The 25,449-nt window shown below is 46.3% G+C and overlaps 2 protein-coding genes across 2 annotated transcripts; both read right to left on the reverse strand.

Moving 5' to 3' along the window:
* Window positions 1–8,906: 8,906 nt before the first annotated feature.
* On the reverse strand, window positions 8,907–14,991 carry LOC114428275 (bifunctional protein GlmU-like). Its single transcript, XM_028396555.1, has 3 exons — window positions 14,907–14,991; window positions 12,797–12,988; window positions 8,907–9,282 (listed from the first exon to the last, which is right to left on the reverse strand). Exons 1-3 carry the CDS (start codon window positions 14,907–14,909, stop codon window positions 9,013–9,015), a joined length of 465 nt encoding a protein of 154 aa, XP_028252356.1. The 5' UTR covers window positions 14,910–14,991; the 3' UTR covers window positions 8,907–9,012.
* A 2,338-nt stretch (window positions 14,992–17,329) lies between these two features.
* Window positions 17,330–23,028, reverse strand: LOC114428274 (bifunctional protein GlmU-like). The gene is made up of 3 exons (XM_028396554.1): window positions 22,944–23,028; window positions 20,858–21,049; window positions 17,330–17,705 (listed from the first exon to the last, which is right to left on the reverse strand). Exons 1-3 carry the CDS (start codon window positions 22,944–22,946, stop codon window positions 17,436–17,438), a joined length of 465 nt encoding a protein of 154 aa, XP_028252355.1. The 5' UTR covers window positions 22,947–23,028; the 3' UTR covers window positions 17,330–17,435.
* Between the last annotated feature and the right edge of the window lie 2,421 nt (window positions 23,029–25,449).

Here is a 25,449-nt window from a genome sequence, read left to right on the forward strand (position 1 = left end):
TTTCCTTAGAGATCAAATTTTTACAATTATTTTTTAAATTTGATTTCATGTTACTTTTTATTTCCTTTATTTATTTGTATTCTGTATATTTGTAATTTGATTCAGTCGTCTCAGCATATTATACAGTTAGTCTGTTTAGCACAAACACTAGAGAAGAAGACTGCAAATAATCTTTAATTTCAGAAATTCTGAAGTCACAGTCCGAACCTTTGTTTGCGGTTGTTCTGATCCTTGTCTGCACTGATGCATATATAACACATGAAATCATTTAGAATCAGCCCCTGAGGAAAAAACAACAACAACAAACCGGAATTATTTAACCAGTAATTTATTTAGATAAATAAATCAACAATTGTTCTTTCAAACAGTTGTTTTTTTGTGGTTTCAGAGATCAGACACTGAAAGCTGTATTGCACATTGTGTTGTGAGGAGCGTGTGCACCTTGCAGACTCTCACTCGTGTCCATGTTCCCTGTAATTGCACTGTGGTTGATCTTACATGATGTTCCTTTAATGGGGACTCTCTGAACAGATGCCCTCTCTGCTCGCAGCCCTGCAGCAGCAGCACATTTAAGGTGAATTAGGTTTTTTCCCTGCTCTCCTCGTGGTTCAGGCAGGGGGGGAAAGGGGCCATTAGCCTCCCCTCTTCAGGCAGGGCGGGTCTGACATCAACACTGCAGTATTATTACTGCAAAGAGCCGCTGATGGAAAACACTTGGCCTGCTCCGATGAGCCATTTCCATAAACATTTACGCTGGAGTTGCAGGTAATAGGATGAAGCCATCATTTCAGTGTTTGTGGAGAGAAACAGAGGAGATGAAGGGAAATCTGATGCAAATAGCAGCTGTGAGAGCAGACAGAGGTATTACAGCTCAGGAATGTGAGCTGCAGATGACACGTTGGCTGAATACATGGAAGCAGACGCTGATTCTGGACTGCAGCTGACCACAGGCTCATTTCCATAAAGACCGGCGGACGATTTCATTTCATCAGAACAAACACGGAGCAGAAATTCAGCCTGAACGCCATGTTCCACACAAACAGCTGAAACAATGAGTCTCAGCCTGATTCTGTCCAGACAGCAGGCGACTGGAGGAGGAAGAGCGCCCTCACCTGGTGGATCATCGCCATCATAACCAGCCTTCTCACAGGACTCAGCCTCCTCTAGGTGTGTGTGTGTTTAGTGCAGGCCTCACTGGGCCAGGCTGCACAGTAGTGTTAGTAAACACACACTCTGCTTCTCATCTTCTGTGTGTGTGTGTGTGTGTGTGTGTGTGTGTGTGTTTCACAGCCTCTCTGGGTTTCTGTCCCGCTCCTCGGGGACAGAACAGAAAGAACCTCCACACACTCCAGGGCTCACACTTCAAACAGTGGACCAGCGGAGACCACAGAAAACCTCCACAGGTGACGGAGCCTGTCAGTGATTTCAAGTCAGACCTGATTCATATCTTTTTATTGATCTAATTATTTCCACTGGGAGATACAATACTGGGAGTTGCTATGGCAACAAGTGTATATGTATATATATATACATGTATATGTATATGTATATACATATACATATACATATACATGTATATATATATATACATACATATACATGTATATACATATACATATACATGTATATATATATACATACATATACATGTATATGTGTATATACATGTATATGTATGTATATATATATGCATGTATATGTATATATACATATGCTCAGAGGACACTCGCGGCTCTTCCTTGTCGACAGGAACCTCCTGAGGTCATTCGGAGGTGTGGTGTTCTGAGCATGTCCGATCAGGAGGGGGCCCCGGGACAGAGCCAGGAGGTGCTGTCAGGGATTGTCACCACAGGAAAGGACAGAAAGTCACCGAGAAGCTTTTTGTGGAGATCACAGATGAACACAGACAGTAATAATAACCATTCACCCAGGGGAATATTCCTCATTCTACACTCAACACAATTTTAATAGTTTGATTTAATAATGTTAAATTATGATATGACCTTATTTAGACATCTGTCAATATATACATATATATATATATATATATACGTATATATATATATATATATATACGTATATATACATATATACGTATATATATATATATATACGTATATATATATATATATATATATATATATATATATATATATATATATATATATATACGTATATATATATATATATATACGTATATATATATATATATATATGTATATATTGACAGATGTCTAAATAAGGTCATATCATAATTTAACATTATTAAATCAAACTATTAAAATTGTGTTGAGTGTAGAATGAGGAATATTCCCCTGGGTGAATGGTTATTATTACTGTCTGTGTTCATCTGTGATCTCCACAAAAAGCTTCTCGGTGACTTTATGTCCTTTCCTGTGGTGACCACACCTATTTTGAACAACATAATACAGTGTTAACAGCCTGTGCTTACTTCACATACAAGGTCAGGTTGAAGCCCAGACCTCCCTCTCCACAGCCACCTCCTCCAGCACCTCCTGGATGAGACTGAGGCCAGAGAGAGGTGTAATCCCTGACAGCACCTCCTGGCTCTGTCCCGGGGCCCCCTCCTGATCGGACATGCTCAGAACACCACACCTCCGAATGACCTCAGGAGGTTCCTGTTGACGGAAGGAAGGAAGCTCCTGTACATGTATATTTATCAGATACATGGATGACAGGTAATCACAGAGCACATCATTAAGTTCCATTTACAGTGTCTTTCATAATAATAAATGTGTGTAGGAGCACTGAGCCAGCAGATCAGGCAGGGAGAAGCCTTGAGCAGAACCCGGCTCATAAGGGGGGGTGACCTCCTGGTCACCATCCATTGCTCATTTATCCCATGAACCACCTGTAACACATTCTCAGGGTGAGAGAGCCTCAGGAGTCCTGGCTCCGTCTCATGTCGCTGCTTTCAGGATCTGATTTGTGTATTTCTGATGTGAATTCAGGCACAGAGAGCATTTCACACACGGATATAAACCATCATATTAACACAAGATTCATGAAGGAGTGTTGCTCCAACTCAAACTGTACAGTAGCTTGGTGCTAACAAAGACGCTGGAGCGTGCCTTTGATTAGCCGATCCCTGTAGCCCGGACATGAAAAGCTCAGCAGGAATTCACATGCTATAATGGAGCAATTTGTGTCTCCAAGGTTGTGATGTGTCTTCTGTGGCTCGCAGAATGTCTTCACATCTGAGCCTCTTTGAGTCCGTTTCTGCTCATTGTGCTGCAGGAATAAAGAGCCGCCGGGCTCAGGTCTTTATCTGCTGTAAAACACTCAGCTCTCACTTCTCATTAGTTCCTCTTTTAATTTAAAAACTCTTTTTTTTTTTTTAACCAAACACTGTGAGGTCTCCTGCTTCCAGGCGTCACGGGGGAGCACCCTGATTGGTGCCAGTTTGTCTTTGTTTGTTTGTATGTTTGGGAGGAAAACACAGATTTAATCAGCACGTTTTAATGGTGGGGCAAAAAAAAACTGTGTGAAGAAGTACGAGCGATGGAGGAAGCTACAACTGTGCAGCTGCTCGGAGCTGGAAGCTAAGACGACAGTGGATTATCGAATAAATGATCAAATTGCTGCGTTTGATTGGTGTAGATATGGAACTGTTTAGCATGTTAGCTTTGTAACTTTATACTGTATAGTCTAATGGTGGACCCTGGACCCAAAGATGAAGACACAATTTACTATGAATGTATTTGTTCATAAACTACATTTTATTCTGAGGGATTAGGGCCCATGTAAAAATCCTCTGACTTCTAATCCCACTATCCTGACTTCTACTTCATAATCTTAACTCTTCTTTTGCCAGAATTCTGACTTTAAGCTCATAATCCTGACTTTTTCCCCCTGACCTTTGTTCAGAATATTGACTTGCAGTGCCCCTAATCTCTGTGGATTATGACTGTCTGTTGTAACGTATATGATCAATCACTGTTTATTCAGTACAGACTAAACACTAACAGCACACCAACACTGCCGTCTGTGGATCCGGCAGTGTGGCTTTAAACGGACAAAGGACCAGCTCGCTCCTTTTGAATGGAGGCAGTTTATGTCTGTTTACTCCTGTTTGTTTACTCGTGTTGTTAAAAGAGTTCAAGCGTCTCTGAGGTCGTGCTGACAGCAGCAGCAGACCTTCTCTCTCACAGGCACAGAGTTAGGATCAGTGCTGAATCTGCTCACGGCTGCTAAATGAAAAGGCCGCTGCGCCGCTCGCTCTGAAACGCTCTTGGCCGAGGTAAAGCGGTTTAATTGAGCTGAATTTGTCTCAATTAAGGCGCTCACTTCAAAAGCCAGAGACGCTCCTGGCAGCGAGCCTGTTGGGCTGTGGCGGTGAGGGGTCCTTACCTGCACATTAGAGGAGAATGCATTTTAATAACACACACACACACACACACACACTCCTCCCGCTGTTAGCCACTCACTGGAGAGGGACTCAATTATTGTTAATGGAAGTTCAGCACATATTTCTGAAAGGGAACCCTGATCTGATCCAATCTGAGCTTCAGACACAAATGTTCCATCAGAGGGGCCGTTAGTACAGAGTCTGCAGAAAACTGGACTGACCACATGTCAGGATCACACAGCGGACCAGCAAACAAACACACAACCCAGCCCTGCATGACGGGCGGCAGTGATGGCAAGAAACACACACGGCCAGCAGCAGCTCGGGGTGTTTATCTGCACCATCAAATCACCAGGGTGGAGGTGTTCACAGACCTTCAGGGTCTCAGGGAAGTTTGTGAAGTAAAACTAAACAGTACCACACACACCCTGATGACAACAACACCAATATCACCTGAAGTAAACAAAGAAGGAACGAGGTCCAAAAACAACACAACGAAGTGACAAAGAGCACAAAGTGACCCGCTGAGAATCAGGCCCAGGTCTTACAGCGGCCTCTGGGTGACTTGGGTGAAAGCTTTTGAAATCCAACATGTGGGTCACAGCGGTCCATATTTTCATTTTAATACGATGAAACATCAGGAAATTAAACATGTCACTGCTTCATTTGTCTCATTATTGGAGCATATTTGACCCAAGAATTTATGCAGCTAAACCCAGGATCATATGTACTAACTGTTAACTCTATACGTGCTGTATAGAGGAATGAAATAAAGGTCGTGGTTCGTTCTATTCGTTCTGATTTTTTATTTTCTCATTGGCAAAAACAAGAAAGTTATTTGTTTATATGTGTCTGGTGGGTTTATTCTGTCACAGCTGGTTTGAGTTTGGTTATCTTATCACAGCGGATCGCTGTGAAAGCTGCACAATAACTGATAGTTTTAAAGGAGAGCGCTCCTTCTGCTCCCATCTTCCTCTGTCTCCTGCTGCCCCCTGGTGGAGAACAGCAGCAGCAGCAGCAGCGCTGAGGCTGCCCTCTCTAAAGGATGGTTTAATGGTGCTGAGAGCTTTTTTCATCAGTGAGCGGCCTGGACGTGACACTGATTGATCAGAGGTTTAAAGACACGAGCTGCAGCTGAGAGAGACCTTTTGATTTATTTCTCATCCTCATCTAGGAGGACACTGAAATAAAGCTCTTTAAACTTTGTGTCCAAGGTTCATGTTAAAGATTATTTAAAGAGTTAAAATGCTTTTGGTTAAAAAAGCAAATTAGGCCCCGTTCACACTGGAGAAAGTTAATCCAGCTAGAGTAGGATTGTATCTGGATAGTCTTTAAACTGGATATGTTCAGACCTATTTTCAATCACACATGCGTGTACGCACTCAATCCACCTTAATCTGGCTTTTTTGCGGTCCTCCAAACCACTAGGTGGCGCCTCGTAATATACAGAGTCCGTTCAGGCCGCGTAGGACCGCGTGTGCACATGCGTCGTGCGTTTTTTTTGTCCCGCGTCGCTCCCCATGAAGTGGAAGTAGCACGTCGCTAACCGGAAGTAGCATGACGATAACCGGAAGAATCACGTCGCTAGCCGTATTCGCTATCTGCGTTTGCGTTCAGACCTGAAGACCTTCACCTGCAGAGGTGATGCTGGTGGGCGGGGCTTGTTGAGCACACTGGGCTTTTCAGAAGGTGGAGCTGTCGGGTAAACACGACTAAATATCATGATCAGGTAAAGAGGAGGTAGAAAGAAACTGTTCAGCTTTCAGCTCTGCTGAAGGATGCTGGGATTTAAATCCTTCCCCTGCTTTAGCTCCACCTCTTTGCCTGCATTTGGAGTTTAGGTGGACTATGATGATGCCAACATGGAGCTTCCCAGTCAGAGACTTAGTCAGCCAGACACCTGCAGGACTAGACCATGTGACGCAGAGAGAGGAAGTGACCGGAGAAGCCTCATCCCTGAGAGTTAGCGGTCCGCTGGACTCCCTGTGTAAACAGTAGTTATAATGGTGTCCCTCCCCTTCATGTGAGTCCACATCTTCTTTTCATGGCTCCTCCAGCAGGTGTCCTCCTGCTCTGCTCAGGTGATGCTCTGCTGCTGAGGAGGCTCATAATTCCTGCTCTTTCTCTCATTAGTGACTTCTCCTCCCTGCCGCCCTTTGTCCCTCCAGCTGTATTATCTCTCGGAGTATAATGAGCCGGATGAACCGCTAGTTGTTAAGCCGCCCCCTCTCCGCCTCACTTTTAACGAGACCAACCCAGGTCATTTGTAAGTCGGCCGCAAAACAGACTCCCGTTTAGGGGGGAAACCGCGGCGGCGACGTCAGGCCTGCGAGACAAGCAGCCGGCCGCCTCCCGGGGAGAAGCTGCTGATCAGCCGGCTTTCATGTGGCAGCCAAAGACCTTCCAGGCTAATGACACGCTGCTCTGTTTGAATGTCTCAGCATGAGGCGGAGGGGCCCGACAAATCACACACACAGATCAAAACCAGCTGCTGCTGCTGCTGCTGCTGCGGAGCAGAGTTCTTACAAGTTTTTGTGAGTTTTGGTTCAAATGTTGTTTTTCACACAGAGATCTGTTTCCAACATGATTCAAATGAGAAAGTTTTTCTGCAGAAAAGAAGAACAAAAGTTTAACTTTACATTCAACAGCAGAAAAATCCTGAGAGACACGTTAAACTGCTGCACTCATCTGTGCGATCTGTAGTAAAATGTACTCCTGATGAAGACGAGCGCACTTCAGGTCCACACACATCACATCCTTCAGTGAGGTCACAAACACTTCATGGTTCAGATGACGATTAACAACACTGCCGCTATCTGCCACAAACATCTCCACCGTTTTCTAGACGAGCACATGACAGCTCCCAAAAAGTGAGGCTGAAACATCAGGATCGCCCCCTGCTGGCTGGCAGCAGTACAGCTGTTAAACGCCGCCTTTTAGTTTAATTAGTCACTGTTGGCTAAAAAATGAGGAAGTAACGTCACAGTCAGCAGCCGATGAAGCCGCTGAGCTGCTGGCTCCATGTGGAGGTGCTGATGATGCAGCTCCGCCTCTAACATGGCAGCACCCTGGAGTGAGATGTTTGGGCCTCGTGTTTGTACAGTGGAAGAAGGCAGAACTGTGTCGTCCACATTGACAGTAAGAACTATGGACAGAGCTTCAATGACGTCACCCGTTTGTTCCTGAAGAGCCGGTTTGAGGCTCGGTGGGAGGTTCCAGGACGTGATGACCGCCGCCATGTTGGCGGCGTCACGTCCGCCAAAACTCCAAATATGGACAAAGAGGGGGAGCACGAGCGGGGTTTAGGGGGGCGGGCGATCATGGAAGCAGGAAACTCACGCTATGGTACGGCAACTGTCTGTCACTCAAGCGGCAACGCCCATAATTAGGCGTATTTTTAAGTCAGAATACAACTGAAACGAGTGAGTTGTAAAAAAATTCACCCCCCGGTCAATTGACACTAGAAGAGAACCTATCATCTGAGACCAGAGTGGTTTTTTTTGTACCAGGCTGTAAACATGTTCTTTTCTGCTGTGAAGTCGGCCATTTTAACATGAGAGTCTATGGGAAATGACTCGCTTTTGGAGCCAGCCCCCAGTGGTTGCAGCGTGAATTACAAGTTTTGACACTTCCGCATGGGCTTCAGGTCAAGGATGCCGCTTGGTCGTCCACCTGTCCATACAGTCGATGAGCATCATCTGCATGTTCTGCCTTCCTGCCTGTCTGCCTGTCTGTCTGTCTGTCTGCCTGCTTTATTCCTGACAGCACTTCCTCACAAGAAGCTGATTGGTCCAAATCAACACGAGACTCGACACACGTCACAAAGACCCATCAGGCTGAGTGTTTATCAATAAATCCCCTCAAATCTGTTCAGAGACCATCCTGTAGGTTTACTTCAGATATAATCAATACAAAGGGAGCTGTGGACCCACGTGTTCACATGCACACCGCACCATCATGTGGGTTTAAGGCCACATCGTGTGAAGACCTCGGCAGTCTTCAGCCCTGAAGCTGTGCAGAGATGAAAGTCGTCTCTTTGTCCAGCGAGAGCCTGAAGGTAAAATGTAATTGGTGCTTCACAGCAGGACGCCGCCGAGCAGCGTTATTAACAACAACCACTGCAGCCGTTTCTGGACTGACGTGTCAAATGAGGACGCTCTGGACGTCAGCAGAGGGAAAAACGGCTCCGGGAATGAGCGGCAGTAAGATGCCATTTAAAGAACAGAGAGATCAGTCTTTAGATCAAAAGGCAGATTTCAGATCCACAACATCCGCTCCGCCGCCGCCTCGCTTTCTCATTTGTCAGCTGAGCTGCTTTGGCGTTAAACTGCCTCCCAGGGGGCACTGGGGCAGACCACCAACGCCTTCCAGCCACCATGCTGCGTCAACACAGCAGAAGAAAAGCACAAAGCAGCAGCGGCGGCGCTTTGTAGCTCCACTTTAATGTGGCGGCCTCGTCCGGCACCCGCCAAGCATCGCTGTGCTGGGCGAGAAACCCTCCACCCTGCCCGGGACTGAGCCTCACAACAGACCGGTCTTCAAACAGCCTCTTTAATCTGGACTTTATTTCCAAAAACTTTCAGCTGTTTACAAAAACACTCTGAATGATGTTTCCAAGGTCAAAAGGTCACGCTGTCACAGCTCTAAAAACCCAACGCTTTAAGCTCTTCTTCAGTCTTACTTCGGACCACCAGCTCGGGGAAACCCGTCCGTCCGTCCATCTCCCTGCTGAACGTCAGGTCCACCGCCTCGCCGAGGACCACTTCAGCTGTGGTGAAGACCTCCAGATCGCCCAGCACGTGGCCGCCGAACGTCCGGCCCTCGCCGTCCGACAGACAGATGTGGAGGTGAGCGTCAGGGTTGAGCGTGCCGACCAGAGAGACGATCTCAAAGCGTCCGCTCAGGTGCATCACCTGAAAGAGAAGAGGACGCCGTGACGTCAGACACGCAGAGACTGCGAGGTGTAGAGGTGAATGTCTGTCTGTCCACACATGGACAGGAAGAGTCTGATGAAGGGTGCAGAGGTCAGACGGACACAGCAAACTGTGACGATCGCTTCTTTGAGATTTTCTGTGCAGACAGACGCACAGTGATCATCCTCATCCTCATCCTCATCCTCATCCTCATCCTCATCCTCATCTTCATCATCTGCTCTAAAGCTGCAACAATGATCAGTGAACAGAAGTTTGAACATTCTGTCAAATGTCAGAACAACCTGCATGAATCAGATTATAGATTATACACAGACACACACACACACACACACACACACAGACAGACACATGCTCTCACACACACAGACACAGACACATGCTCACACACACACACACAGACATACACACCCTCACTCACTCACACACACAGACACACACACACACATGCTCACACACAGAGACACATGCTCACACACACACACACAGACACACACACACAGACACACACACACACTCACACACACACAGACACATGCTCACACACACACACACACACACACACCCACACACAGACACACACACACAGACACATGCTCACTCACTCACACTCACACACACACAGACACACACAGACACACAGACACAGACACACACACACAGACACACACACACACACACACACACACAGTCACACACACAGTCACACAGACACACAGACACACAGACACAGAGACACACACACACAGACACACACACACACAGACACACACACAGACACACACAGACACACACACTCACACACAGACACATGCTCACACACACACAGACACACACACACACACACTCACACACAGACACATGCTCACACACCCACCCACTCACACGCTCACTCTCACACACACACACACACACACACACACACACACACACACACAGACACACACAGTCACACACACACACTCACTCACACACACAGACACACACACACAGACACACAGACACACACACAGACACACACAGACACATGCTCACTCACTCACACACACACAGACACACACACAGACACACACAGACACACACAGACTCACTCACAGTGTGGCCTCCTGCTGACGTGTCCTCGCTCAGTGAACCTGTGCCCACAGAGCCGTTTGCTGCTATCTGTGCTCAGATAGGATGAAAATAAGAACTCATCCTTCATTCAAACCAGGGTCAATGGCAGCTATCAAACGGTTAATGGACAGTCAGTCAGCGTGCAGCACCACACATGGTTAATGTGACACAGAGTGTTTATTATCACATTGTGCAGCAGCCTTACAGTATGATGCTTTAATCCCAGCAGCTGTCCACATGTGTCTTCATGTGTTGGACTCACAGTTTGCACAGTGCAGACATGATGAAGCATCAGACCCTGTGAGGGTTAATTAACCTGAGAACACGATCCAACAGGTGAGGTGATGTGGATCTTACAGCATGTAACTGATCCATGTTTCATGGAGTTAACTGAAAACAGGGACTGTCCCACTACAGACACACACAAGCTGCAGGACCGTCCTCAGGGGGTCTCTGCACATGCAGCCTTGCAGCTGCAGGCTCTGCTCCACACAGAATCATGCTTTTAAAGGGTTAAATGAGAAAATGTAAAGTTAATTTAAATTTAAAACACTTTTGCTAACGCTCTGTGCTGCAGTATTGAGTTTCAGTGCAGCCTGTAGTTTCTGCGCTCTTCAGCCCGTTTGACCCTGACTCTGTGAACTTGGGTCATTTTTGCATGATTTATTTGCTTATCTGACCCGGAGCCTGAGCTGATGTCTGTTGAGATAAATGCTCGTCTTCATTGTAACCGGACAGACGGACAGCTGTTACCACACGCCTGGACTCTGTATAAAAACCTCGCTGCGAGCAGCCTCAAGACATCCAGCGCCAGACCATCCAGCTTCTGTCTCAGTGAGCGGACTCAGCAGAACCACCAACCAACAAACCAACCACCAACCAACCAACCAACCAACCACCAACCACCAACCAACCAACCAACCAACCAACCACCACCCAGGAAACACGGTGAGGAACGATTCACATTCTAAGAATTATTATTTTAACGTCTTGTTGTTTGGAGTTGAACCTGTTTTACTGATGTGGTCGCAGAGTTTTGTCCTGTGCTGTGTTCAGTTTAGATTTTAATGGTTTCATTTTTCTTCAGTGCATCATGAAGATCCAGGCTGTCTGTCTCCTGCTGCTCATCATCTATCACACTGGAGCCTCTCAGACCTTTGAACAAAAGCATGTAACTGCTGCCATGACACCAGCTCAGTGTAACGACAGGATGAGGGTGCTTAACGCTGGGGGAAAGTGCCAAGCAAGAAACATCTTTATTTTGGGCAATCTGGCAGACATTAGATGTGTAAATAACACACCCTTTACAGGGAGGTTTAGAGTTGTTGAGTGCGTAGTTAAGAAGGGGGTGCCAGCTGGTACATGTGAGTACGAGGGGAAGACAATGGCTGGAAAAGAACTTAACATTGCCTGTAGGTTAGGAGATCCTGATTACATGATGACGATGTAAAAGAGTGGTGGTTAAGCTGCTACACAACTAGAGGAGTGTGTTACTGTTACTGCTGTGTTTTGTTGGTCTGTATATGATGATGCTCTGCTTGTCCTTCCTGTACTCAGCTTCAAAATGTAGCAGAGCAGCAGCCACAGAATAAAGTCGCAGTAACAGCTCTCAGCCTCAGAGACGTTCTTTCTACTCACATGTGCTCCAAACCCTCACAGCTGGAATCAGACCATCAGGAGACTCCACACTGCTTACATCCAGACACACACAGACACACACAGACACACACAGACACAAAGAGACACACAGACACACACACACACACACACACACAGACACTGACACACACACACACACACCCACACACACACACACACACACAGACACACACAGAGACACACAGAGACACACACAGACACACACACACACACACACACACACACACACACACACAGACACAGACAGACACACACAGACACACACACACACAGACACACACACAGACACAGACAGACACACACAGGCAGACACACACAGTCACACACACACACACACACACACACAGACACAGACAGACACACACAGACACACACACACACAGACACACACACAGACACACACAGACACACACACACACACACACACACAAAGACACACACACACAGATATACACACACTCACACACAGACACAAACACACAGACACACACACAGAAAGACACACACAGACACACACGGACAGTCACACACACACAGTCTCACACACACACACACAGACACACACACACACACAGACACACACACAGACACACACACAGACACACACACACAGACACACACACACACAGAAAGACACACACAGACACACACGGACAGTCACACACACACAGTCTCACACACACACACACAGACACACACACAGACACACACACACTGCCGTCACCTGGTTTGTGTTTGTTGCCGTGGCGTTTGCCAGCCTCAGCTTCGCCGTGGTGACGCTGCCCACACAGGTGATGATGAACGGCGCTCTGAGTCCTCTCTTCTCCACAAAAGCCTGCAGGGAGCCCAGCAGCTCCTGACCCGGGCCGAAGCGGACCGCGTGGACCTGCAGGGACGATCCTGCCCCCACTGAACTCTGGGAAGAAAACATTTTAATTTCAGTTGTATCGTGCTCTAATGTTAAAGTTATTTTTAATTAAACTTTAAGAAACACTTGATATTTCCTCCTCTTTCAATGAGCTCTTTGTGTTTATTTTTCCATCGTCATTTCACAGCTGTAATATTTAGGACTCTGCAGCTTCTCTTCCTCCTGATTTAAACCACATTTATGGGAGCTGTTCTTCTCTGACAGAAATTCACAGTGTTTGTAATCCAATAAAATCTGAGATTAGAACAGATTATCTCGTTAAAGCGTCGACATGTAAATCATCAGGAGCTGCTTCGTCCTCACAGGTTTGACACTTTGGCCCCACATCACATTGGTTTTTAGATTTTTGTGGACTCATCTTTTCTCAAACAGAAGAATTCGGTGTTTGAAACATAAACATCCTGTTTAGCTTGTAGTTTCTGCAGGTTGTTGGTTTTAAAGTATTTAATTGTTTTCTGGGTTTATCTTTTCATCCAGCTCACTGAGGGCCGCTGAAAAGAAACACAACCGCTTGTCAGTCCTGATCGCACAAACATCTATTTGTGTGTGTGTGTGTGTGTGTGTCTGTGTGTCTGTGTGTGTGTGTGTGTGTGTGTGTGTGTGTGTGTGTGTGTGTGTGGTCCATTCAGATCTTTAACAGGAGTAACACGGTGTTTAACCAAACAGCAGCGTGACCTCTGACCCCTGCAGAGGGAGGAAGGGGGAGGAGTCACATGCAGCCGACATTAATGGCTACTGTGCAGGTTCACAAAGAAAAGGAGGAGGAGGAGGAAGAGGAGGAGGAGGAGGAGGAGGAGGAAGAGGAGGAGGAGGAAGAGCACACATCACTTTACATTTATGTATCTTACATGCAGATAAACTGCTGGTTTTTAAAATGTAGATAGATTGATACATTACACAGACACTTTATTGATTCAGGATTTATCATCCAAAATATTTGCTGAACTCAGGGTTCTACAGGTTTTAGTTAAATTTAAGACCTCTTTAAGACCTTTTCATTGTGAATGTGATTTTAGACCAACACGACACAACACCCGAAACAAGATGCTGGCGGGGGTGAGATACAAAACTCAAGCACTTTCACAGCCAAGGTCCCTGACTGGATGGTCCTCTTGCAAGGTTTACAATGAGCTGTGAAAATCAAGCCTGGTTGAAAACACGATTCCCCGTGTTGTGAAGTGAACACGCAGGCATCTCAAACTGACCAGCAGGTATCGCAGGTTTGTAGTGCCATGCTCCAAGCACGAAGCGATCCAAGCCCTCAGAAAGAGAGACCATGCAAAAGCAGCTTCTTTTTAAGGCCTTAAACTTAAAGTTTTAAGCCCTGTGACCTGAACAGCTGCTGTTTTTATGAGTGGTCAGGTGGGTCAGTGAGGTTTAAAGCGGCCCAGGTTCTCTACAGTGTGGAGTGTAAAGTGTTGACTCTACAGATCAATAACTCACAGAGGGTTCAACAGTGAAGGATTTCAGCTTCACACTGAAGCTACGGCCGAGCAGAGCTGCAGAGGAGGATTTAACATCATGCTGAATAATGAACACTCAGACAGGACCCCTCCCTGACATCCTGCTCCAGAGGGGGGCGCTATGGAGCTGAGAGCTTGACCCACTCCCACTCTGCTGCATGTGGACTCAGTGAAACACTTTCAGTGACGGTGGATCTGTGGAGCTTCCAGCTGTGACCTTAGTCTGATAAACTGTGGAGAAGCTGCACAAACACACACGTCTGTCCGACTTCAGTCAGACTGACGGCAGCTCTGCAGCCTCAGCACGGTCCACACAGTCAGAGCAGAACTTCTCCAGCTCTGAGTCTGTGGCTTCATTTGGTTTGTGAGTCACAGAGAAAAACACACAAACACAAAGTGAACGTGTGTGTGTTATTTAAACAGTCAGTGAGGAACAAACTCACCATTCTGCAGAGTCTCAGGCTGCTTCACACAGTCCGGACCGTCAGGGTGGGGAGGAACTGAGCATGCTCAGTAAACAGACAAAACTCCAACTTCCTGCTGAGGTTTAAAAAAAACAGAGATTTTAGGTTTCCTGGTCTTTTACTGCCCCCTGCTGGTGGATCCAGAGCTCTGCAAGGTGCTGTGTGTGTGTGTGTGTGTGTGTGTGTCATTCAGTACGTTGTTGATGAAGATTCTCAGTCATCCAGGTCATCATACGTAGAGAAGATTGAAGCAAGGCGTCTGGACTTGTAGAGTTTTCTAGAAGACGTTTCGCTGCTCATCCAAGCAGCTTCATCAGTTCTAACTGTTTGGTGGGGAAACATGGTTTATATGTGGTTACAGACCTCAGTGGGTGGGTCTGGGTAAAATCTTAAAAACTGAAAAAACAATAGCACTAAATGTTTCCATACTTACCTGTGATGTTCTGGCTGACTGGGCCAGGTGTGTCTAACGACTGGCTAACGACTATGAAACTGCCGGAGGGGGACTGATTGACAGCCCTTTGTTCTTACTGTGAGTCTGTGCAAACTTCCTGGGAATGGATGGAATCACTGCATTGTATGTGGTAGAAAGATGATGTCTGAGGCCACCACCTCTGTTAAGGGAAGGTTCTTCCAGCTTAGCATAGATGCTTCCTTGACTCCTCTTTCATACCACCTTTCCTCCCTGTCTAAAATGTGAACGTTGTTGTCCTCAAAGGAGTGTCCTTTGTCTTTGAGGTGGAGGTGAACAGCTGAGTCTTGTCCTGAGGAGGTGGCTCTCCTGTGCTGAGCCATTCTTCTGTGGAGTGGTTGTTTAGTTTCTCCAATGTACAGATCAGAACATTCCTCACTGCACTGGACTGCATATATCACATTGCTGTGTGTCTCCCTGGGAGTCTGATCCTTCGGGTGAACCAGTCTCTGTCTCAGTGTTGTCATAGGTTTGAAATGGACCGGGATGTCATGGTTGTTGAAGATCCTGCGGAGTTTCTCTGATACTCCTGACACATATGGAATGGAGATGTTCTTCCTCCGCCTGGTGTCGTCCTTCTTCTTGTTGTTGGGGGGTCTTGTTTTTGTGGCTTTGATGAGTGCCCACTTGGGGTAGCCACAGGTCTGCAGGGCCTTCCTGATGTGGTGTTGCTCCTTCTTCTTCCCCTCTGAGCTGGTGGGTACAGTTTGTGCTCTGTGCTGCAGGGTCCTGATGACTCCCAGTTTGTGTTCCAGTGGGTGGTGTGAATCAAACAACAGGTACTGGTCCGTGTGTGTGGGTTTCCTGTACACTTCCACATTGAGGCTCCTGTCCTCCTCAATATGTACTGTGCAGTCCAAGAAGGCCAGATTGTTGTCCCTGGTGTCCTCGCGAAGTCATCAGGCCCCGACAACTCTCAGGTTACAGCGTCCATGACAACAGCTTAAAGCAACACAAGCTGAGGTCTGGCCCACTTACAGTTATTCTGACACACACACACACACACACACACACACACACACACACAGACACACAGAAAGACACATAGACAAACACACACAGACACACACACACACAGAAAGACACACACTCTCACTCACGCACACACACACACACTCACACACAGACACACACACACACACACAGACACACACACACACACAGACACACACACACACACAGACACACACAGACACACACAGACTCACTCACAGTGTGGCCTCCTGCTGACGTGTCCTCGCTCAGTGAACCTGTGCCCACAGAGCCGTTTGCTGCTATCTGTGCTCAGATAGGATGAAAATAAGAACTCATCCTTCATTCAAACCAGGGTCAATGGCAGCTATCAAACGGTTAATGGACAGTCAGTCAGCGTGCAGCACCACACATGGTTAATGTGACACAGAGTGTTTATTATCACATTGTGCAGCAGCCTTACAGTATGATGATTTAATCCCAGCAGCTGTCCACATGTGTCTTCATGTGTTGGACTCACAGTTTGCACAGTGCAGACATGATGAAGCATCAGACCCTGTGAGGGTTAATTAACCTGAGAACACGATCCAACAGGTGAGGTGATGTGGATCTTACAGCATGTAACTAATCCATGTTTCATGGAGTTAACTGAAAACAGGGACTGTCCCACTACAGACACACACAAGCTGCAGGACCGTCCTCAGGGGGTCTCTGCACATGCAGCCTTGCAGCTGCAGGCTCTGCTCCACACAGAATCAAGCTTTTAAAGGGTTAAATGAGAAAATGTAAAGTATAAACTCTTCCCTCCTGCAGCAGGTGGAGGGAGGTGATGAAGGGATTTAACATGAATATTATTGAGTTAAAACTTGGCGGCCTCGTCCGGCACCCGCCAAGCATCGCTGTGCTGGGCGAGAAACCCTCCACCCTGCCCGGGACTGAGCCTCACAACAGACCGGTCTTCAAACAGCCTCTTTAATCTGGACTTTATTTCCAAAAACTTTCAGCTGTTTACAAAAACACTCTGAATGATGTTTCCAAGGTCAAAAGGTCACGCTGTCACAGCTCTAAAAACCCAACGCTTTAAGCTCTTCTTCAGTCTTACTTCGGACCACCAGCTCGGGGAAACCCGTCCGTCCGTCCATCTCCCTGCTGAACGTCAGGTCCACCGCCTCGCCGAGGACCACTTCAGCTGTGGTGAAGACCTCCAGATCGCCCAGCACGTGGCCGCCGAACGTCCGGCCCTCGCCGTCAGACAGACAGATGTGGAGGTGAGCGTCAGGGTTGAGCGTGCCGACCAGAGAGACGATCTCAAAGCGTCCGCTCAGGTGCATCACCTGAAAGAGAAGAGGACGCCATGACGTCAGACACGCAGAGACTGCGAGGTGTAGAGGTGAATGTCTGTCTGTCCACACATGGACAGGAAGAGTCTGATGAAGGGTGCAGAGGTCAGACGGACACAGCAAACTGTGACGATCGCTTCTTTGAGATTTTCTGTGCAGACAGACGCACAGTGATCATCCTCATCCTCATCCTCATCCTCATCCTCATCTTCATCCTCATCCTCATCCTCATCCTCATCTTCATCCTCATCTTCATCATCTGCTCTAAAGCTGCAACAATGATCAGTGAACAGAAGTTTGAACATTCTGTCAAATGTCAGAACAACCTGCATGAATCAGATTATAGATTATACACAGACACACACACACAGACACACACACACAGACACATGCTCTCACACACACAGACACATGCTCACACACACACACACAGACATACACACCCTCACTCACACACACACACAGACACACACACACACACAGACTCACACACACAGACACACGCTCACTCACACACACACAGACACACAGACACACACAGACACATGCTCACTCACTCACAGACACACAGACACACACACAGACACACACAGACACACACACACACACACAGACTCACTCACAGTGTGGCCTCCTGCTGACGTGTCCTCGCTCAGTGAACCTGTGCCCACAGAGCCGTTTGCTGCTATCTGTGCTCAGATAGGATGAAAATAAGAACTCATCCTTCATTCAAACCAGGGTCAATGGCAGCTATCAAACGGTTAATGGACAGTCAGTCAGCGTGCAGCACCACACATGGTTAATGTGACACAGAGTGTTTATTATCACATTGTGCAGCAGCCTTACAGTATGATGCTTTAATCCCAGCAGCTGTCCACATGTGTCTTCATGTGTTGGACTCACAGTTTGCACAGTGCAGACATGATGAAGCATCAGACCCTGTGAGGGTTAATTAACCTGAGAACACGATCCAACAGGTGAGGTGATGTGGATCCTACAGCATGTAACTGATCCATGTTTCATGGAGTTAACTGAAAACAGGGACTGTCCCACTACAGACACACACAAGCTGCAGGACCGTCCTCAGGGGGTCTCTGCACATGCAGCCTTGCAGCTGCAGGCTCTGCTCCACACAGAATCATGCTTTTAAAGGGTTAAATGAGAAAATGTAAAGTTAATTTAAATTTAAAACACTTTTGCTAACGCTCTGTGCTGCAGTATTGAGTTTCAGTGCAGCCTGTAGTTTCTGCGCTCTTCAGCCCGTTTGACCCTGACTCTGTGAACTTGGGTCATTTTTGCATGATTTATTTGCTTATCTGACCCGGAGCCTGAGCTGATGTCTGTTGAGATAAATGCTCGTCTTCATTGTAACCGGACAGACGGACAGCTGTTACCACACGCCTGGACTCTGTATAAAAACCTCGCTGCGAGCAGCCTCAAGACATCCAGCGCCAGACCATCCAGCTTCTGTCTCAGTGAGCGGACTCAGCAGAACCACCAACCAACCAACCAACCAACCAACAAACCAACCAACCAACCAACCAACAACCAACCAACCAACCAACCAACCACCACCCAGGAAACACGGTGAGGAACGATTCACATTCTAAGAATTATTATTTTAACGTCTTGTTGTTTGGAGTTGAACCTGTTTTACTGATGTGGTCGCAGAGTTTTGTCCTGTGCTGTGTTCAGTTTAGATTTTAATGGTTTCATTTTTCTTCAGTGCATCATGAAGATCCAGGCTGTCTGTCTCCTGCTGCTCATCATCTATCACACTGGAGCCTCTCAGACCTTTGAACAAAAGCATGTAACTGCTGCCATGACACCAGCTCAGTGTAACGACAGGATGAGGGTGCTTAACGCTGGGGGAAAGTGCCAAGCAAGAAACATCTTTATTTTGGGCAATCTGGCAGACATTAGATGTGTAAATAACACACCCTTTACAGGGAGGTTTAGAGTTGTTGAGTGCGTAGTTAAGAAGGGGGTGCCAGCTGGTACATGTGAGTACGAGGGGAAGACAATGGCTGGAAAAGAACTTAACATTGCCTGTAGGTTAGGAGATCCTGATTACATGATGACGATGTAAAAGAGTGGTGGTTAAGCTGCTACACAACTAGAGGAGTGTGTTACTGTTACTGCTGTGTTTTGTTGGTCTGTATATGATGATGCTCTGCTTGTCCTTCCTGTACTCAGCTTCAAAATGTAGCAGAGCAGCAGCCACAGAATAAAGTCGCAGTAACAGCTCTCAGCCTCAGAGACGTTCTTTCTACTCACATGTGCTCCAAACCCTCAAAGCTGGAATCAGACCATCAGGAGACTCCACACTGCTTACATCCAGACACACAGAGACACACAGAGACACACAGAGACACACACAGACACACACAGAGACACACACACACACACAGACACAAAGAGACACACAGACACACACACACACACACACAGACACTGACACACACACACACACACCCACACACACACACACAGACAGACACACACAGAGACACACAGAGACACACACACAGACACACACGCACACACACACACACACACACACACACACAGACACACACACATACACACACAGACACACACAGACAGACACACACAGGCAGACACACACAGTCACACACACACACACACACACACACACAGACACAGACAGACACACACAGACACACACACACACAGACACACACACAGACACAGACAGACACACACAGACACACACACACACACAAAGACACACACACACACAGATATACACACACACACAGACAGACACAAACACTCACACTCACACAGACACACACAGACAGACACAAACACACACACTCACACACAGACACAAACACACAGACACACACACAGAAAGACACACACAGACACACACGGACAGTCACACACACACAGTCTCACACACACACACACACAGACACACACACACACACAGACACACACACAGACACACACACAGACACACACACAGACACACACACACAGACACACACACACAGACACACACACACACACACACACACAGAAAGACACACACAGACACACACGGACAGTCACACACACACAGTCTCACACACACACACACAGACACACACACAGACACACACACACACTGCCGTCACCTGGTTTGTGTTTGTTGCCGTGGCGTTTGCCAGCCTCAGCTTCGCCGTGGTGACGCTGCCCACACAGGTGATGATGAACGGCGCTCTGAGTCCTCTCTTCTCCACAAAAGCCTGCAGGGAGCCCAGCAGCTCCTGACCCGGGCCGAAGCGGACCGCGTGGACCTGCAGGGACGATCCTGCCCCCACTGAACTCTGGGAAGAAAGCATTTTAATTTCAGTTGTATCGTGCTCTAATGTTAAAGTTATTTTTAATTAAACTTTAAGAAACACTTGATATTTCCTCCTCTTTCAATGAGCTCTTTGTGTTTATTTTTCCATCGTCATTTCACTGCTGTAATATTTAGGACTCTGCAGCTTCTCTTCCTCCTGATTTAAACCACATTTATGGGAGCTGTTCTTCTCTGACAGAAATTCACAGTGTTTGTAATCCAATAAAATCTGAGATTAGAACAGATTATCTCGTTAAAGCGTCGACATGTAAATCATCAGGAGCTGCTTCGTCCTCACAGGTTTGACACTTTGGCCCCACATCACATTGGTTTTTAGATTTTTGTGGACTCATCTTTTCTCAAACAGAAGAATTCGGTGTTTGAAACATAAACATCCTGTTTAGTTTGTAGTTTCTGCAGGTTGTTGGTTTTAAAGTATTTAATTGTTTTCTGGGTTTATCTTTTCATCCAGCTCACTGAGGGCCGCTGAAAAGAAACACAACCGCTTGTCAGTCCTGATCGCACAAACATCTATTTGTGTGTGTGTGTGTGTCTGTGTGTGTCTGTGTGTGTGTGTCTCTGTGTGTGTGTGTGGTCCATTCAGATCTTTAACAGGATCACGGTGTTTAACCAAACAGCAGCGTGACCTCTGACCCCTGCAGAGGGAGGAAGGGGGAGGAGTCACATGCAGCCGACATTAATGGCTGCTGTGCAGGTTCACAAAGAAAAGGAGGAGGAGGAGGAAGAGGAGGAGGAGGAGGAGGAGGAGGAAGAGGAGGAGGAGGAAGAGCACACATCACTTTACATTTATGTATCTTACATGCAGATAAACTGCTGGTTTTTAAAATGTAGATAGATTGATACATTACACAGACACTTTATTGATTCAGGATTTATCATCCAAAATATTTGCTGAACTCAGGGTTCTACAGGTTTTAGTTAAATTTAAGACCTCTTTAAGACCTTTTCATTGTGAATGTGATTTTAGACCAACACGACACAACACCCGAAACAAGATGCTGGCGGGGGTGAGATACAAAACTCAAGCACTTTCACAGCCAAGGTCCCTGACTGGATGGTCCTCTTGCAAGGTTTACAATGAGCTGTGAAAATCAAGCCTGGTTGAAAACACGATTCCCCGTGTTGTGAAGTGAACACGCAGGCATCTCAAACTGACCAGCAGGTATCGCAGGTTTGTAGTGCCACGCTCCAAGCACGAAGCGATCCAAGCCCTCAGAAAGAGAGACCATGCAAAAGCAGCTTCTTTTTAAGGCCTTAAACTTAAAGTTTTAAGCCCTGTGACCTGAACAGCTGCTGTTTTTATGAGTGGTCAGGTGGGTCAGTGAGGTTTAAAGCGGCCCAGGTTCTCTACAGTGTGGAGTGTAAAGTGTTGACTCTACAGATCAATAACTCACAGAGGGTTCAACAGTGAAGGATTTCAGCTTCACACTGAAGCTACGGCCGAGCAGAGCTGCAGAGGAGGATTTAACATCATGCTGAATAATGGACACTCAGACAGGACCCCTCCCTATATTCTGCTCCAGAGGGGGGCGCTATGGAGCTGAGAGCTTGACCCACTCCCACTCTGCTGCATGTGGACTCAGTGAAACACTTTCAGTGACGGTGGATCTGTGGAGCTTCCAGCTGTGACCTTAGTCTGATAAACTGTGGAGAAGCTGCACAAACACACACGTCTGTCCGACTTCAGTCAGACTGACGGCGGCTCTGCAGCCTCAGCACGGTCCACACAGTCAGAGCAGAACTTCTCCAGCTCTGAGTCTGTGGCTTCATTTGGTTTGTGAGTCACAGAGAAAAACACACAAACACAAAGTGAACGTGTGTGTGTTATTTAAACAGTCAGTGAGGAACAAACTCACCATTCTGCAGAGTCTCAGGCTGCTTCACACAGTCCGGACCGTCAGGGTGGGGAGGAACTGAGCATGCTCAGTAAACAGACAAAACTCCAACTTCCTGCTGAGGTTTAAAAAAAACAGAGATTTTAGGTTTCCTGGTCTTTTACTGCCCCCTGCTGGTGGATCCAGAGCTCTGCAAGGTGCTGTATGTGTGTGTGTGTGTGTGTGTGTGTGTGTGCGCGTCATTCAGTACCTCAAACAAAAAAGATGCTTCTGCTGGTGCAGGAGCGTGGACACTGTGTACAGGAAGGGTCAGAGCGGCCTCTGCTCTCTGAGGCAGCTGAGGTCCTTCAACATCTGCAGGACGATGCTGAGGATGTCCTCTGAGTCTGTGGAGCCATCATGTGTGCTGCTGTCTGCTGGGGCAGCAGTCTGAGGGTGAGGGACATCAACAGACTCAACAGAACCATCAGGAAGGGCGGCCATGTTGTGGGAGAGGACCTGGACTCTCTGACAGAGGTGTGTCAGAGGAGGACGTGGTCCAAAATAAAGACCATACTGGACTGTCCCTCTCACCCGCTCCACACTGTGCTGACCAGCTACAGGAGCTCCCTCAGCAACAGACTCCGACTCCCACGATGCACCACTGAGAGACACAGGAAGTCACTCGGACCCTGTAGACTCATACTTGGTCTTTACTGTGTAAAGGTTTATACAGCAGTAAACATGATCTTCTGTAGATCCACCTCAGGGATTTATTATATATTTAAATTTCATGCCATCTTTTTTTGTAAGGAATTCTGAAAACACAAACAACAAAAGACAAAATACAAAAATATATAAAACTGTAAACTTTGAAAAACTGAGACCTAAAACCACCAACGCTTGAATCCTGTCATCTCTGCACTGAGGAGGAGACGCTGAGTAAATAATCCCACGTGGAACATTAACTACAGGAAACATGTCTTTCCATCACTTCAATAAATTAGACAAATAAATAAATGATCATCGTACTTTTGTTTCCACGCTGTAAACATAACCCTGATTTATTAATATAAGCTATGAATTCAAACTCTGTTTGTTCCAGCACTACAGGGTTCTAACTCTAGATGGCGCTGCAGTGTGTAAAATCTCATGTGTGTTCACAGGAAGTCAAAACATCTGAAGAGGTTAAAACCACAAACTCAAAAAAGGGACGCTGAGAAATAAATAAAACTTCAGGAACCGTAAAAATCTGTCAGACGCTGAAGTGAAGTGAATTAAAGGAACATTAAAGGAACACTAAAGGAACACTAAAGGAACATTAAAGGAACATTAAAGGAACACCAAAGGAACACTAAAAGAACACTAAAGGAACATTAAAGGAACACTAAAGGAACATTAAAGGAACATTAAAGGAACATTAAAGGAACACTAAAGGAACATTAAAGGAAAATTAAAGGAACACTAAAGGAACATTAAAGGAACATTAAAGGAACATGAAAGGAACATTAAAGGAACACTAAAGGAACATTAAAGGAACATTAAAGGAACATGAAAGGAACATTAAAGGAACACTAAAGGAACATTAAAGGAACATTAAAGGAACACTAAAGGAACATTAAAGGAACACTAAAGGAACATGAAAGGAACATTAAAGGAACACTAAAGGAACATGAAAGGAACACTAAAGGAACACTAAAGGAACATTAAAGGAACACTAAAGGAACATTAAAGGAACACAAAGGAACACTAAAGGAACATTAAAGGAACACTAAAGGAACATTAAAGGAACACTAAAGGAACACTAAAGGAACATGAAAGGAACATGAAAGGAACACTAAAGGAACATTAAAGGAACATTAAAGGAACATGAAAGGAACATTAAAGGAACATTAAAGGAACACTAAAGGAACATTAAAGGAAAATTAAAGGAACACTAAAGGAACATTAAAGGAACATTAAAGGAACATGAAAGGAACATTAAAGGAACACTAAAGGAACATTAAAGGAACATTAAAGGAACATGAAAGGAACATTAAAGGAACACTAAAGGAACATTAAAGGAACATTAAAGGAACACTAAAGGAACATTAAAGGAACACTAAAGGAACATGAAAGGAACATTAAAGGAACACTAAAGGAACATGAAAGGAACACTAAAGGAACACTAAAGGAACATTAAAGGAACACTAAAGGAACATTAAAGGAACACAAAGGAACACTAAAGGAACATTAAAGGAACACTAAAGGAACATTAAAGGAACACTAAAGGAACACTAAAGGAACATGAAAGGAACATGAAAGGAACATTAAAGGAACACTAAAGGAACATTAAAGGAACATTTCCTGCTGACGTCTGGATCCAAACCTTCTGCTGATGAACCCGTGAACAGGTGGAGCGTGTCGTCTCCTCTGATGTTTTTTCCATGTAATGACGAGCAGATTAAATCAGAGTGGTGTCGGGGCCCCGGGGGGCCGGCGGGGCCGCGCTCTGCCGATTACTCGGAGTAGATGTGCTCACAGGTAGAATTCCCACTGCGAGGCCCCG

The sequence above is a fragment of the Parambassis ranga genome, chromosome 24 (genome assembly GCF_900634625.1).
Source record: "Parambassis ranga chromosome 24, fParRan2.1, whole genome shotgun sequence".
In the NCBI taxonomy this organism is placed as follows: domain Eukaryota; kingdom Metazoa; phylum Chordata; class Actinopteri; family Ambassidae; genus Parambassis; species Parambassis ranga.